General features: G+C 44.1%; 1 protein-coding gene across 1 annotated transcript in view; it reads right to left on the bottom strand.

Moving 5' to 3' along the window:
• Nucleotides 1-17,348, bottom strand: part of LRRC36 (leucine rich repeat containing 36) — a 663,184-nt gene that overhangs the window by 209,356 nt on the left and 436,480 nt on the right. The window contains 1 exon segment of the mRNA XM_030203754.1: nucleotides 13,950-14,031. Coding sequence (XP_030059614.1) covers nucleotides 13,950-14,031 — 82 coding nt within the window.

Below are 17,348 nucleotides of genomic sequence, written 5' to 3'. Positions count from 1 at the left end.
AAGGAACCACATCACTGAAGCAGCTGGAGGCCAGAGGGGGCTGGTGCACTGCAGTTCAAGGGGCCATTAATTGTATTTGTACATCAAAAGTGTGGACAGTCGTCTTAGAAATGAGCCATTGAAATCTGGACTGGACACGAGGAGAGAGAGATGCGTGATGTCACCTACCTGCCTTCTTATGTACTATTGTACTGGTGGGCGGGTCTGACAGAGTCTTCGGGTGTGCTATGCCCCTTCTCTTTTCCCCTCCATAACCAATAGAGCACAGGAGAGGGAGAGGGGTGGAGATACAGGGTGCATTCATACTGTACAGTGAAGGGGCAGGCCTGAAAGAACCAGGGCGCTGCTTGCCCCGCCTCCTCCCCTATGATATCCAATCATTGCATGGGAAAGGATTGGAGTCAACAGCAAGAAGGGTTATTTGATAAGACGTATAGGGTGAAGGATGGGCGAGACTAAGGCCCTGTAAGGACATCGCTTTCCCCGCCTCCTCCCATATGGAGTGGCCTAGTGGTTAGGGTGGTGGACTTTGGTCCTGGGGAACTGAGTTCGATTCCCACTTCAGGCACAGGCAGCTCCTTGTGACTCTGGGCAAGTCACTTAACCCTCCATTGCCCCATGTAAACCGCATTGAGCCTGCCATGAGTGGGAAAGGCGGGGTACAAATGTAACAAAAAAAATATGGTATCCAATCAGTGCATAGGAGAGGTAGGGGGCGGGCACGACAGGCATAGTCTGTACCAAGGATCGCCCCCTGGAACCTTTGTGTTGCGAAACTCGAGAAGTGCGGTAACCACTAATCAGAACAGACCGATTACGTCACTGCAGGCAAAATGGCGGTGCCCAGAAAGCGGCGACTGTGATGAGCGGCGGGTGAGTGGGCAGAAGGGTCAGATATTTCGCTCCCCGGGAAAGGAGGGGGGTGTATGGCAGGTCACCCTGCACCACGTAGGGCTCCACTGGGCACCGGGCTGAGAGATCCCTGTGTATGAGAGTGAAAACACTGGCAGGGAGTAAGCGACGAGGGTAAGCATGGCGCGGGGGCGCCCTCCAGAGGTCGGCGTCCTCCAGAGGTCGGCGCCCCCCTGCGGTGCTTACCCCGCTGGCACGGCCCTGCCTCTCAGCGCGTCCCACCTTCCTGTGATGTAATTTCCTTTCCGCGAGGGCGGGATGCGCTGAGAGGGAAGGGAAGCGACGAGGAGGCAAGCCTGCCTGCCTGCTGCTTTTACTGCTGGTTCGCCACAACTTCGGGTAAACAAACGATTTCAAAGCAGGGAGCACAGGTGCACGAACAAAAAGTCGGGGGGGGGGGCTGGGGTTTGAGCGAATCGCTGGACATGGATTTGAGGGGAAGGCAGGGAAGAGAGAATTGCTGGACATGGATAGGAGGGGAGGACAGGGGAGAGAGGAAAATCGCTGGACATGGATGGGAGGGGAGGGCAGGGTAGAGAGGAGAATCGCTGGACATGGATGGGAGGGGAGAGGAGAATCACTGGACATGGATGGCAGAGGAGAATCACTGGACATGTATGAGATGGGATGGTAGGGGAGAGAGGAGACATGCTGGACATGGATGGGAGGGGAGGGCAAGAAAGAGAGAATTGCTGGACGGATGGAAGGGGAGGGGAGGGCAGGGAAGAAAGAATTGCTGGACATGGATGGGAGGGCAGGGCAGGGGAGAGAGGAGAATCACTGGACATGGATGGGAGGGGAGGGCAGGGGAAAGGAGAATCGCTGGACATGGATGGCAGGGGAGGACAGGGGGCAGAGGAGAATCACTGCACATGGATGCGATGGGAGGGCAGGGGATGAGAGGAGACATGCTGGACATGGATGGGAGATGTATAATTATATTATAGCTAGGAGCCCCCCACACACACACACCGGAAGGGTGGGAGGCTAAACCTAGAGCTCAGGCCGTTAAAATACTAGCCAAGTCTACAAACTTATGGCTAAGTGAGTAAGGACTTGCTGAAATAGCAAGACCTAATGTGAACACCTGAGAAAGGCCAAAAGAACTGGGCCTAAATGCTGTAATTTGGAAAAGTTAGGTCAAGAAACTGAGAACAAGATGGATGCTGAATTACAAAATGGAGTAGTTTGTCCCACATGACTGAAAAAGACAGCTAAATAAAAAAAAAAGTGTTTACCACAAAGCCAGGTGTTAAAAAGAGGAACTTAGAAGTAGAAAAAAGTGAAAAAGAAGAAGTTGCGGTTGGAAAACTTTCCATGACCAGGCTCTCATAGAAGATAATGGGCTTAATAATTTTCTGATGAGGGAGAATTTATATAAATAGAGGTTCAAATTTGAGCAATTGGGAGAAGAAGCTGAGTTGCTGCCAGAAGTGCTGTCCCTCTGAACTCTTGTTTGATTGATGTCCCTGATTGCATTGCCTTGTATTGGTAAGCATAAATAAATACATATCTTTACCTTCTGTCTTCTCTCATTCTTATAGAAAACCTAAGACATTAGTGTAACCTTGCAACAAAGATGATTACTATAAAGAGTTTAGATACCTTCACAGTGATGAGGATGAGGGAAAGGGGAGAAAAACTGCACATGGATGGAGAAAATAGGCAAAAGCTGGATCTACGTTATACCTCCTCTAGTCAATTCCACGGAGGAGGACCCAGCTTTACTTATGATGTAGGGCAAGAAATGAAGAAGAAAGGAGGAAAGTAAAGAAATAAATGGAAAGGAAGCCCTGGAGACGGTGTTAAGAGAACAGATAGAGAGAAGCAGAATCAGAGACTGGGACCAATATGGACAGAAAAACAAAGTCACTAGACAACAAAGGTAGAAAAAATCATTTTATTTTCATGTTAGTGTTTGGAATATGTTCAATTTGAGAATTTATATCTTCTGTCTTATTTTGCACTGGGTATACTGGAGCTGTAACAGCTTACAGAAATTATTTATAATGTAAAAAATCACGTTATTTTTTTTCTCCTATACTACTACTACTACTACTAGCATTTCTAAGCTATACTAGTATAATATTTTCAATGATGTCTGTTTATATTCGCCATGGCTGGTATAAGGGGTGTGCCCAATGTGGGTGTGGCCATAATAGGGGTGGGGCCATATGTGGTGACCCCGCCCATAATGAGTACCAGCACCTTTTTTTCTACAAAAAAAGCACTGCTCTATACTAAATTCCTTTGTGAAGACACTGAAAAAAAGGAATACCTGTACTGCCAATATAAAAAGAGTTCTGGCAACAAAAAGAACGTTCCACAAATGAAGTGACGGAAACTTTCAGGGCGTTTTTTTTTCTCTCTCTTTTAAAGTAACTGCCCTCTGTCAAAAAACTGTTAGGACACAAAGCTATCTAATTGAAATGTATACAAGAATATAGGAACACTAAACAGGCACTTTCAGAGGACCTAACACACATGATGCTCTGCCCTGATGCTGCTTGCTGGCTCCCACATCAGGAACAACATTTCACTAACTGTGGAACTATAACTAAAATTTTAACTCACAACAGTGAAGAAAACAGCTGATTTCTGGATTCCAGGCACAAAACACTGCAGTAAAATTCCTTGGCAGAGAATATTCTCCAATAAAAGTCTATAAAAAGAAAAAACACAGGCTCAGACTTTTTTTTTTTAAGAATCAGCGAAGCCACACAGGGGAGAGGTGGGGAGGGGGAGGGACCTGGCACTTCCAGGTTTACACCCAAAAGGCTGAAAGAGAAAGCCTTTGCCCCAGAAGTTCAACTGAAACCCCAAGAAAAGGCCAGGAGCTCATCACAGTAAAGGGAAGAGGGAGGGACCTGGCACCACCAAGTTTACACCAAGGCCAATTTATAAAGCCTTTACCCCAGCTTAACTGAAACCTCAGAAAAGAAACAGGAGCACACCACAGGAACCAGAGAAAAAGATGCACAGATAAGTTCGGAGATAGAGACATACTAAATGGAACCTAGTGCACAGCAGCCTTAAGTGGCAAAGTTCTAATTTGCTCTCTATCTCCACCTGCTAGTAACTGGGCACAACCCACAAGTATGGCTTAATCGTTTAGTGACACTAAGGAAGATATAGTTTAATAAGAGGCACAGCTTACAGGCTCCTTTCCCGTCTTCATGATCGTCATAATTGGTGTATGCTTCATAGCTTTTAGAAATTTCCCTCCTGCCCACAACCCATTGAATGGAGGGGCAACCATATTTTGGAATACATTATAAAAGGAGGTAGTGAAACTATCAAACACAAGGGCCTTAATTAATTTCAGCTAATCTATGCTAGCTCCTTCCTCCTCTACTGTAATCTCCTTTTCTAGCACCCTGATAGCTTCTGGTCCCAGGACTGACAGTGGGCAGGCCAAAGGTCCATCAAGCCCAGCATTCTGCTTCCAACAGTGGCCAATCCAGGTCACAAGTACCTGGCAAGATCCTAAAACAGTACAATACATTTTATGCTGCCTATCCTAGAAATAAGCAGTGGAACGTGTAATTGAACTCTGGAATTCATTGCCAGAGAATGTAGTAAAAGCAGTTAGCTTAGCAGGGTTTAAGAAAGGTTTGGATACTTCCTAAAAGAAAAGTCCAATGGTTTATGGACTTTTCTTTTAGGAAGTATCCAAACCTTTCTTAAACCCTGCTAAGCTAACTGCTTTTACTACATTCTCTGGCAATGAATTCCAGAGTTTAATTACACGTTAAGTGAAGAAATAATTTACTGCTTTGTAGCCTCATTGCTTGCCCCCCCAGAACTAGTATTTTTGGAAAGAGTAAACAAGCGATTCACATCTACTTGTTACATTCCACTCATTTTACAGACCTCTATCATATCTCCCCTCTGCCATCTTTTTTCCAAGCTGAGGAGCCCTAGCCACTTTAGCCTTTCCTCATAGGGAAGTCGTCTTATCCCCTTTATTATTTTTGTCACCCTTCTCTGTACCTTTTCTAATTCCACTATATCTTTTTTGAGATGCAGCGACCAGAATTGCAGACAATATTCGAGATGTGGTCGCACCATGGACCGATAAAAAGGCATTATAACGTCCTCATTTTTGTTTTCCATTCCTTTCCTAATGTCAGACTTGTGAGTTCTTGTACCAAGTAGAGCGCTGCTGAGCCCGGTACTCAGACCAGGTTCTGCTTGGCGGCTGGACAACCCCGGATTTCACCTGCGCTGACCGCCGTTCCCCAGAGGTTGAGCCCCTAGGTGCGGGCGGCCTGCAGGACTTACGGTACAAAGCTGGAAGCAGGGTGATGAATGTTATCGGCCAGGCAGGCAGCAGGTCAAGAGAGTAATCCAGGTACAAGCGGCAGTCAGTAGACAGGCGGCAAGCAAGAGAGTAATCCAGGTACATGCAAGTCAGTAGGCAGCCGGCAGGCAAGATAGTAATCCAGGTACAGGCGAAAGTCAGTAGGCAGGCGGCACGCAAGAGAGTAATCCAGATGCAGGTGAAAGTCAGTAGGCAGGCGGCAGGCAAGAGAGTAATCCAGGTACAGGCGAAAGTCAGTAGGCAGGCGGCAGGCAAGAGAGTAATCCAGATGCAGACGAAAGTCAGTAGGCAGGCGGCAGGCAGAAGGGTAAACCAGGTACAGGCAAAGTCAGCAACGAGGGACCAGTAGATAAGAAGCAGACTACAGAGTTAGAAACACCTACCAAAGTAGAAGCCGAAGCATGGAGCCCAGGGAGAGCTCAGCTGATAAAGTGCATGAAAGTGCAGAAACAGGTGCATGGAAGCAAAGCAATTAAGGAGCCAGCAATCACCGCTCTCTGAACAAACCCAGAGAGGACTACACACACATGGCTCAGGCAGTGCCAGTCAAGTGTGTGTGTCGATGGGACCCCACTCAGCCTGAGGATGCCACTTGCATTGAGGTACAGGACATGACACCTAATAATACCTAACATTCTATTTGCTTTCTTAGCCGCCGTTGCACACTGAGCAGAGGGTTTCAACGTATCATCAACGATGACGCATAGATTCCTTTCCTGGTCAGTGACTCCTAATGTGGAACCTTGCTATAGTTTGGGTTCCTCTTTTCCACATGCATCACTTTGCACTTGCTCACATTAAACATCATCTGCCATTTGGATGCCCAGTCTCATAAGGTCCTCTTGTAATTTTTCACAATCCTCTTGTGATTTAACAACTTTGAATAACTCCACCTCCTCCTCCCTACTTTCTCTCTCCTCCCAATACACCCCCTACAAAGCACCCCCTTATGGGCCTTGAGTCCAGAGATTATCTGCTGCTCAAATCTTAGATATATAATTCAGGGATCTTTTCTTCTAAAATTTGTATGCCTGGATCTTATCAGGATTATCTCGGACCCTTTCATAATACATCTTTTTCATCTACTGCAAGCTTAATTCCAATTCTGTCACATAAGAGTTTCTGAAGCTTCACCTGACCCCCTGAGACTCTCTTAAACTTCCGAGTGAGGCAGCCTGGGCAGAGAAATCATATTACTTTGTTAATCCTGTTTAAGTTTGGTTCAGTCCTGTAAAGTGGTAGAATGCCATCTGGTTTTAATTACTCAAATGTCTAGCTTTTGCTAGACTAGAGGTTAGAAAGGTCAGAGAGAAATGAAACTTTCTTTGTCCCTTTTTGAGTGATGGATTGTTAATGCTAGTTCAAAGGTATTATTTACCACATCTGGCTGGAGTGCCATTGATTAGCAAGCAGGCAGTTTAAAAGATTAGACTGAACGCTGTTAGCAGGAGATAGAGTAGATTTAAATAATTCTAGATAAGTAGATTTGTTTATAAGGAATTCTGATTTTTGCTTATTTTAAAATATGTTTTTCTGTTTAATTATAAGTCTATTTCTCTATGTAAAATATCTTTTCAATTCAGTGTCCTGACTTTCAAGTGAGATTTGTATGCAGTTTAAGAGGCATCATCTGGGTTTGAATTATCACAGTCCTAGCTAGTTCTGTGTATGAAGCCAAAAGGTGATAGAGGAGTCAGGAAAAGTCAAGTCTTTCCTGATTGATTAGCTAAGTGTAGGACTGGCCTCCTGAAAATAATAACAAACCATGTCTGTGTGCCATTAAGTAAGATTGGCCCTTAATGAACCCATTATGATTGGAATCTGAGAATTTAAAATAATAAAATGCAGGAAGCTGGTGCCACATTGTCTAGTTTGAGAGGCCCCAGGTCATAGGTCAGTTTAGGAAATATCTCAAACCTATGTAACTGATATTTTGAGTAAATGTATAGAGATAATTAGTTGAAGACAGGGTAATCAATCTATTCTTTACCATCTGGTGAGAAAGGGGGGCTAGAGGGGTTTAAGGCAATATATAAATGAGAACAGAAGCAGCTTACATTAGAGAAGAGAAGGAGCTGAGATGAGAGACACAAGACACAGAGAACTGAAGAAAAGGAGAGGTCTAGCGCTGATGTCCTACTTTGTTTGCTGGCAAATAAAGATCCTCTCTCATTCTGGTCGTGTGGTGTTTGACTCCTGAAGTACCACAGATTCTGCTAACAATAGTGGTAATTCCTGCAACACGAGCTCCCCCCTTTTCTGTAACTTAATATCTTTAGCCTGTTACCTTTAACCACTCCTCCTCCTATACATTCCATCAGCTTCTTCCTTGCCCCACTGAATTAACTTCCCTCAAGTCACTGCTTTAAAAATCTCACATACTATCACCCCCAATGCGGCGCCATTATCATTAAAAGCAAATTATTCAACCACAGCTCTCTCTTTACAGACATCCTTATCCTCCAGCAAAGAGCTATTAAATAACCATGTTTTGCTTTTCCAAAAACTTCTTTGGTCTTCCATCTCAGACATAATTAAAGAATAATACAACCACTGAATGTCGTCAATTTGCCTGGACTTAACCATATCATCTCCATTACTGTTCACTAAAAAATAATCAATGACTACACTCTATGAAGGTACCTTTGTCCCAGTGGCCAATGGCACCCCTAGACCAGAATTTGGCCACGGTTAAAGGTGCAAAGTATTTCACCAGCCTTTGTTTTAGCATCAGGTTTTTGGATTGTACCAGAACACCCTAAGGATCAGCATAAACCAGCCTTCACTTTTGGCAACAAGCAGTATATTTAGAACAGGGTATCCTTTGGATATCTTAATTCATCGGCAGAGTTCAACATATTTTTGCACAAGGCCCTTCCTAATACCAGAAGCCTGAGGTGCTCTGGTATATACGGATGATATTTTAATCAAAAGTTCTATATTCACAGAACACCTCACTGAGATAGAAGTGGGGAAAGGAAGAAGCGATATGGATCACCTTAAAAAGAGAGGATAGAACCTTGGTCCACGTGGGTGTTGTCTACAGACCCCCGACACAATTGGAGGAACTGGATAAAGATCTGATCGCTGATATTCAGAAGTTGGGGAAGAAAAGAGAGGTTCTGTTGTTGGGAGATTTTAATCTGTCGGATGTAGATTGGAAGGTTCCTTCTGCAAAATCAGAAAGAAGTAGAGAGAATGTGGATGCTTTCCAAAGTGCTCTGCTCAGACAAATGGTGACGGAACCCACGAGGGAGGGAGCGACGCTGGATCTGGTGCTCACAAATGGGGATAGTGTGTCAAATGTCCGAGTGGCTGCGCACCTGGGAAGCAGTGACCATCAAACGGTTTGTTTTGATATAACAGCTCATGTGGTTAGCGGCCACTCTAAACTCAAAGTCCTGGACTTCAAGCAAACTGACTTTAACAAAATGGGGGAATACCTGAGGAAGGAGCTGATGGGCTGCAAGAACGCACAACACGTGGAAGGACAGTGGTCCAAGCTGAAAAGAAGTAATAACACAGGGCCACAGACCTTTATGTAAGGAGGGTAAATAAAAGCAAGAGAAAAGGAAACCGATATGGTTTCAAAGCAAGTGGCTGAGAAAATAAAGGCTAAAGAGTTAGCGTTCCAGAAATACAAAAAATCTCAAGTAGAGGAACACGGGGAGGAATACCGGATGAAACTGAAAGAAGCCAAGAGAGAGGTACGTCTGGCGAAGGCGCAAGCGGAAGAACAAATGGCTAGAAATGTACGGCGGGGGAGACAAAAACTTCTTCAGGTATATTAGTGAAAGGAGAAAGACTAAAAAGGGGATTGTGAGACTAAAAGATACAGCAAAACGCTATGTAGAAAATGATGAAGAAAAAGCCAATTTGCTAAATAGATACTTTTGATCTGTTTTTACTGAAGAAAATCCTGGGGAAGGACCGAGAGGGACTGGCAAAAGTACACCTGAAAACGAAGTGGATAGAGCACCGTTCACGGAAGAGAGTGTATATGAACAACTTGGAAAGCTAAAGGTGGACAAAGCCATGGGGCCGGACGGGATCCACCCCAGAATACTGAGGGAACTCAGAGAGGTTCTGGCGGGTCCTCTTAAAGATTTGTTTAATAAATCCTTGGAGACGGGAGAGGTTCTGAGGGATTGGAGAATGGCGGAGGTGGTCCCTCTTCACAAAAGTGGTGATAGGGAAGATGCTGGAAACTACAGGCCGGTAAGCCTCACTTCGGTTATTGGAAAAGTAATGGAAGCCATGCTGAAGGAAAGGATAGTGAATTTCCTGGAAGCCAATAAGTTGCAAGATCCGAGACAACATGGTTTCACCAAAGGAAGTCGTGCCAAACGAATCTCATTGAATTCTTTGACTGGGTGACGGGAGAATTAAATCAAGGACATGCTATGGACGTCATCTACTTAGATTTCAGCAAGGCTTTTGACACAGTTCCCCACATGGAGGCTCTTGAATAAACTAGAAGGGCCTGAAGATAGGACCCGAAGTGGTGAACTGGATTAGGAACTGGTTGACGGGCAGACGCCAGAGGGTGGTGGTGAATGGAGTTCGCTCGGAGGAGGGAAAGGTGAGTAGTGGAGTGCCTCAGGGATCGGTGCTGGGGCCCATTCTGTTCAATATATTGTGAGTGACATTGCCGAAGGGTTACAAGGTAAAGTTTGCCTTTTTGCGGATGACACCAAGATTTGCACAGAGTGGACACCCCGGAGGGAGTGGAAAACATGAAAAAAGATCTGAAGAAGCTGGAAAAATGGTCTAACGTTTGGCAATTAAAATTCAATGCGAAGAAATGCAAAGTGATGCACTTAGGGAGTAGAAATCCAAGGGAGGCGTATGTGTTAGGTGGGGAGAGCCTGATAGACACGGACGGGGAGAGGGATCTTGGGGTGATAGTATCTGAGGACCTGAAGGCGATGAAACAGTGCGACAAGGTGGTGGCCGTAGCGAGAAGGTTGCTAGGCTGTATAGAGAGAGGAGTAACCAGCAGAAAAAAGGAGGTTTTAATGCCCCTGTATAAGACGTTGGTGAGGCCCCACCTGGAGTATTGTGTTCAGTTTTGGAGGCCGTACCTTGCGAAGGATGTTAAAAAAATGGAAGCGGTACAAAGAAAAGCTACGAGGATGGTATGGGAGTTGCATTCCAAGACGTATGAAGAGAGACTTGCTGACCTGAACATGTATACTCTGGAGGAAAGGAGGAACAGGGGTGATATGATACAGACGTTCAAATATTTGAAAGGTATTAATCCGCAAACGAATCTTTTCCGGAGATGGGAAGGCGGTAGAACGAGAGGACATGAAATGAGATTGAAGGGGGGCAGACTCAGGAAGATGTCAGGAAGTATTTCTTCACGGAGATGGTGGTGAACGCTTGGAATGCCCTCCCGCGGGAGGTGGTGGAGATGAAAACGGTAACGGAATTCAAGCATGCGTGGGACAGGCATAAAGGAATCCTGTGCAGAAGGAATGGATCCACAGAAGCTTAGCTGAAATTGGGTGGCGGGGGGAAGAGGGGTTGGTGGTTGAGAGGCTAGGATGGGGGAGGGCAGACTTATACGGGGTCTGTGCCGGAGCCGGTGATGGGAGGCGGGACTGGTGGTTGGGAGGCGGGAAATACTGCTGCACAGACTTATACGGTCTGTGCCCTGAAAAAGACAGGTACAAATCAAGGTAAGGTATACACATATGAGTTTATCGTGGGCAGACTAGATGGACCATGCAGGTCTTTTTCTGCCGTCATCTACTATGTTACTATGTTATATGAGATAGAATATGTCTTCCAACAGTTGAATACTGCTGGTGCCAAACTGACATTGGTGAAGGGACAATGATTCCATAAGTCTCTCAGCTATCTAGGATATGAAGTTTCTACTGCACTAGAACAGCTAAGAAGTCCCACAAATATAACAGAATTGCATTTACTCTTGGGGGATCTATAACTACTCCTGACAATTTGTGGATCAGTATGCAGAGATCATCCGACCCCTGGTCAAACTTCTGAAAAAGGACGCACCATGGGTCCTGAGCAAGCAGCTATGCAGGACATATTGTGTTGCTTTCCATGCTTCGCATATCAGCGGTTTAATCTGCCATCAAGAAAGGAATCAAAACCAAGGTCATCTGCACCAATTCCAACTACATCCGACAGGGTTTAGTGACCCACCTTCCCTCATGGAAAACCAATGGCATGTTAAATTCAAAAGGGAAACCTGACATGCATGGAGATCTCAAACTAACCTTGGACTATCTAGTCCAATGACATGACCATCTACTGGAAAAAGATGAAGGGGCATACTAAAATCAATCATCTGGACAGAGTGGGAAATGACATTGTAGGCCAGCTGGCTAAAGAAGAGGCCCTCTCGGATGTCCCTTGGCTCTGTGAGAATCTGACCCCTCTAAATGCTGCAGTGTTCACAGGACAACAAGCCATACAACATGCTGATAACCCTGTATTAAACCCTGCAAGTTTCTTCCCAGTTAGAAAGGTCCCTACTTAGTAGTGGATAAAGCCTCAGCTGTCGCCTATCAAATTCATGTTACTAAGGCAAGTGGGGGTGGGGATGTGGGTTCACATCAACTAGTTAAGACCATACCATCCAAGAAAACTTGCTGCAGTAGAACAGGATGATGAAAATAATATGAACTCCATGAAGGCTGATCACAAATAAACTATGTTCTTGTTTCACAGGTGAAGCGGTTACAGGAAACTTATACTTAGGAAACATTCTATCTATGACACCTTTGCCTGCACATGTAACTCATTATAAATATTTCTGTTCTCAGTATCATTCATACATCATATTTGTAAATAGTTTTATTCTTTATGTAAATAAATCTTTCTATTATCATTAGTTTCATGTTAGTTGTTTATCAGTAAAAGGAGTTAGAACTCAGAATTGCTCATTAGGAGGCATGACTATTAATATACTATATCCAGAGAGCAAAACATAATTTTCAACTTGCATGTCTCTGTCATACCACTAGGATGTGAATATTGTTAACTCCTACAGATGTCTACATCTCTTCTTAAATTACAAGAGCTTCAGATGGTGATACAAAGTTTAGTACTCTCTCATTTTAATTATTGTAATACACTTTATCTGGGTCTACCATTATACTGTTTTTGTGGATTATACATGGCCCAAATGCAGCAGCCTGTCTGTTAACTGGCGTTTCACATGTTGATCACCTAGCTCTATCTTTGGCTAATCTTCAATGGCTTTCTATTTTTTGGAGAACACAACTTTAACTTTGACTCTTATTTGTGAAGCATTTCTTAGTGATTTACCACCATCAGTTACATGTTCTCTATGTATATATTGTCCATCTAGATCTCTTTGCTCAGGAAATAAACATTTTCTTGAAGTACCTTAATTTAAGCACAAACGGTTAAATGGATATTGTGCATGTATAATCCAAGTTGCTGGTCCCATTTTGTGGAACTCTCTACCTACTGAGTTGAGGTTAATATCTAATCATGCCCCTTTCCAAAAATCATTAAAGATACACTTATTTAGGAAGGCTTATGGTGGCCTATATAGTTTAGCTGAGATATTGTGAATTTCATAGTCTGATAATGAAAAGGGTAGTCCAATAATGAAAAGGGCATATCAAACTAACAGTGAAAAGGTTTATGGAATGAGTTATTTCTGTTTTTAGTACTGTAAATGTTGCATGTTTTAATTTTATGTTATAATTATGTATGTTTATTTTGTAACCCATATAGAACTGTAGAATAGTGAGAGATACAAAGCTTTTAAAATAAATAGAATAGGGTAATAAAGGTCAGAAGAGACATGTGATGAGAGAGTGGATAAGGAATGTGAAAGAAAGGAATGAGGTATGCAAAAAAGAGAAATGAAAGAGGACAATATTAGCTAAGGGACTCTTTTACCAAGCTGTGTGAAAAGGGGGCCTGCACTGGCATCGGCACGTGTTTTTGATGTGCGCTGAGGCCACCTTTTACCACAGCAGGTAAAAGGAATGTCTTTCTTTTTTTTAAGAAATGGCCATGCGGCAATTGAAGCACTTGCCACGTGGCCATTTCGGGGGGAGCCCTTACCGCCACCCATTGGGTTGGCCGTAAGGCCTCCTGTGCTAACCTGGCGGTAACCGGGCAGCACACAGCACTGCCTGATTACCACAGGGTACACACCAGCGCTATAAAAATAAATATATTTTTGTAACGCTGGATATGACAGCGTGCTGGCAGGGTGGGAAGTACCGCCGGGCTGCTGTAGTAACCCGATGGTACTTCCTTTTTAGCGAGTGGTAAGCCTGAATTGGGCTTACCGCCGCTTTGTAAAAGGGGCCCTAAGTAAGAAATCAACAGCATTAATGATGGAAAGGCAAATATGCATAAAAGCAGAGTAGCTGATGATAGGATCAAGTGTAGCAGCAAAAATAAAAGAAAGGTTGCAAGGTGAGAACAGTAGATACTACAAGAGTACTGCGTGGTAAAAGCTGTCATATTGAGGCAAATATGATAGCCTCTAAGGATTTTAACTGTGTTCTAGAGATGACAAAGGGGTTCTAATGATAATGATGGGATTCTAGCACTGGTAACAAACTTTCAGCAAAAAGCATTTTTCACAGTATCGTTCAAATACATGCAAGATAATAAAAAAACAGAAAACATCAAAAAATAACATTTTAAAGCATACACAAACACATCTCTTATTAAAACTATAACTTACTGAGAAACCGTTGATTGTTGAGCAGAGACCCTGAGCCGTTCCAGTAACGATCCACTAGCTCCAGCAGTTTCTGAAGGACAACCTAAATAGAACATATGGTGACATTAGCCCATCCACACTGACACCCAATTTTGAATAATCATCTAGGTATAAAATAGACATCCCAAGTCTGGATGTTCACTATTTGCAGAGTACTTCACACAAGGCTTGCTAAATGCAGAGCCTTTTGTAAAATATCTCTAAGACCTCAAAAGACAGGTATTTTACAAAGGAACATCTATATAAATAATTCTCACCTCCAACGTTCTGAAGCTCACTGTGTGGCAGGGAAACACTGAAGCCCTGCACTGTTGGTAGGCTAGGCTGTCAGCACCACTCACTCTCACTCATAGACCCGCCCTCAGCCATGCCCCATCCACACATAATTCACAACCCCAATATTCTAAATGCAAATTTGTAGTTGCAAGATCCCATGAGTGTCTGCCCCGCCCTCACGTCACAATGTGATGATGTAGAGGGCGGAGCTATCACACTCAGCGAATCGCATAACAACATGAAACGTGACCTCAAAAGCATCACAAACAGTATCCCCAGGACTCCGGGATACTGCTGGCTAACAAAACCTTTCACTCTCTCCAGAAACAAGCTGCAGTGGAAGCCTAGCCCTGCTCTCACTCTCTTCCTCAACCATTCAATGGGCTGTAAAAGAAAAACAATGCCCTCGAGGCCTCAGCTTCTGTGCCTGCATATTGCACAAAAAAAAACCCAAAACAGCTTCTACTACAACAAAGCTCTGCTCTCTGGCCCAGATGCATTAAAGACATTGGTAATTCCCGTTCCCTACCGATTCCATAGCGAATCGGTAGGGAACGGGAATGCATCAACGATAGGGAATGCAAATGAGCTACTCGTTGTAGCTCACTTGCATTCTCTAGTCCTTCGGTACCTGAGTCGGAGAATCGGGACGTCCCTTTAGATTAGGCTTCTCTTCCTGGTCTCTTCAGCCAATCAAAGCGGGCTTAGCTGGCTGTTGTTAGCGAAACGCGCTCTGATTGGCTGAAGAGACCAGGAAGAGGAGCCTAATCTAAAGGGACGTCCCGATTCTCCGGCAACCAGGAAAATATAAAAGTTTTGCTGTGGAGGGGCGGCGAAGACAAAATAGAAGAGGGGAAAAAACACCAGCGCTGGCAGAACTAAAAAAAAAAATGCGAAAAAAAAGACGTCTCTCAGAAGCGCAGGGAGAGTACGTCCTTAAAGGACGCCCCTCACATGCACTCCCTGCTTTTTTTTTTTCTTTTTTACCTTTTTTGGGGGCCCTTTTCCTTTCCGATTCCCTCACAGGAGCCCTAACAAGAGGTCAGACATCTCGTTAGGGTTCCTACAGTAAGGGAATCGGAAAAACAGTAGTGCATCTCATTATATGGGCTGCAACGGTAGTGCAGCTCATTATAATAGCTTTTCAATCACTTGCATTCCGTTTTCGTTGCCTGCTACCGTGGCAGGGAAAATGCCCTTAGTGCATGCCCGGGGTGAACTACTTGCGTTTTAAACTGGCTGGAACCAGTTTAAAACGCAAGTTGTGGGCTCGTTAGGTTTTGTGCATCTGGGCCTCTGTGAGGAAACATGTACAGTTTGCAAAACCTTTCAACCACATCTTTTTCCCCTGGGACATCAACAGGTTTGTTTTGGTTTCTTTTCAGGTGTTAATTTTCTGCCCTTCACAACCTTTTAACCTCTTTGCCACTTTCCCTCTCAGTTTTCACAACAGGGAACTACAATAAACTGTGCTGTTTTACATGTAACCCACTTACATTTCTGTGATAAACAAATCAACGTTATCAACAACAGAGCCAGCTCATACACCTACACAGTAAGCTTCAACCAAGGCAAACACACTGTTTCCGGACAATCCACACAATAGTTCAGTAAGCAGCTTCTACTACAAAAATGGGGTGATAAACACTGAGGATCCCTAAATATAAAGATGGTATGAAAACAAAACGTACCCCACCCCCTTTTTACAAAAGCTTCTCCTCAACACTTTCCAGAACCCATGCATGCCTAATGTTAGGTCATGTCATTGCAAAGGCCATCTATAATATGTTTCCCCAAGATAGCATGGAGACATGGAAATTTTTCTACATAAAGGCAAAGGGACGGTCCCCACACCTGACAGCACAGGGAAAGAGGGACCACAAGGGGGGAGGGTTCCTGCGACCACACAGAGGGAGGGGGGGAGGTATCTCTGCCACACACACAGTCTCTATCTCACTCTCACACACTGTCCACCACACACTCTATGCCTCTCACTGTCTCACATTCACACACACTCTCATTCTCACGCACACTGGCACCCACACATTCACTCTCTCTGTCTCACACAATCACTCTCACACACACTCTCTCAAACATACACACACCAAGGAAAACCTTCCTAGCACCCGTTTCATTGCTGTCCGAAATGGGCCTTTTTTTACTAGTGTTCAATAAAAGAGCAGCAATACTCGATGTTTTGAATTTATAAGTGCTGTGTTGAACATGTGTAAGCTACAATTTTGCTGTCACTTAAAAGTGTTTCTGCAGGAAACAAAACACTTCTTGGAATCACTGTGTGGATTGAAATTCCATGTGTAAAGGGGAAAAGGATAGTGATGGGAGTGTACTACCGTCCGCCTGGCCAGGATGAACAGACGGATGCAGAAATGTTAAAGGAAATTAGGGACGCAAACAAACTGGGCCACACAATAATAATGGGTGATTTCAATTACCCCGATATTGACTGGGTAAATGTAACATCGGGACACGCTAGGGAGGTAAAATTCCTTGATGACATCATGGACTGCTTTATGGAGCAGCTGGTATAGGAGCCAATGAGAGAAGGAAAAATACTAGACCTAGTCCTTAGTGGAGTAGATGATCTGGTGTGGGAGGTAATGGTGCTGGGGCCGCTTGATAACAGTGATCATAATATGATCGGATTTCATATTAGCTTTGAAGTAAGCATACATAGGAAATCAAATACATTAGCGTTTAACTTTAAAAAAAGGAGACTATGATAAAATGAGAAGAATGGTGAATAAAAAACTTAGAGGAGCGGCTGCGAGGGTCAAAAATTTACATCAGGCGTGGATGCTGTTCAAAACCACCATCCTGGAAGCCCAGGCCAAATATATTCTGCGTATTAGAAAAGAAGGACGGAAGACCAAATGACAGCTGGCATGGTTAAAAAGCGAGGTGAAGAAAGCTATTAGAGCTAAAAGAAAATCCTTCAGAAAATGGAAGAAGGAAACGACTGAAAATAATAAGAAACAACATAAGGAATGTCAAGTCAAATGCAAAGCGCTGATAAGGAAGGCTAAGAGGGACTTCGAAAAAAAGATTGCCTTGGATGCAAAAACA

Source organism: Microcaecilia unicolor, chromosome 5 (genome assembly GCF_901765095.1).
Source record: "Microcaecilia unicolor chromosome 5, aMicUni1.1, whole genome shotgun sequence".
In the NCBI taxonomy this organism is placed as follows: Eukaryota; Metazoa; Chordata; class Amphibia; order Gymnophiona; family Siphonopidae; genus Microcaecilia; species Microcaecilia unicolor.
Note: the sequence above shows the minus strand (reverse complement) of the source record. Positions and strands in the feature narration are given on the sequence as shown.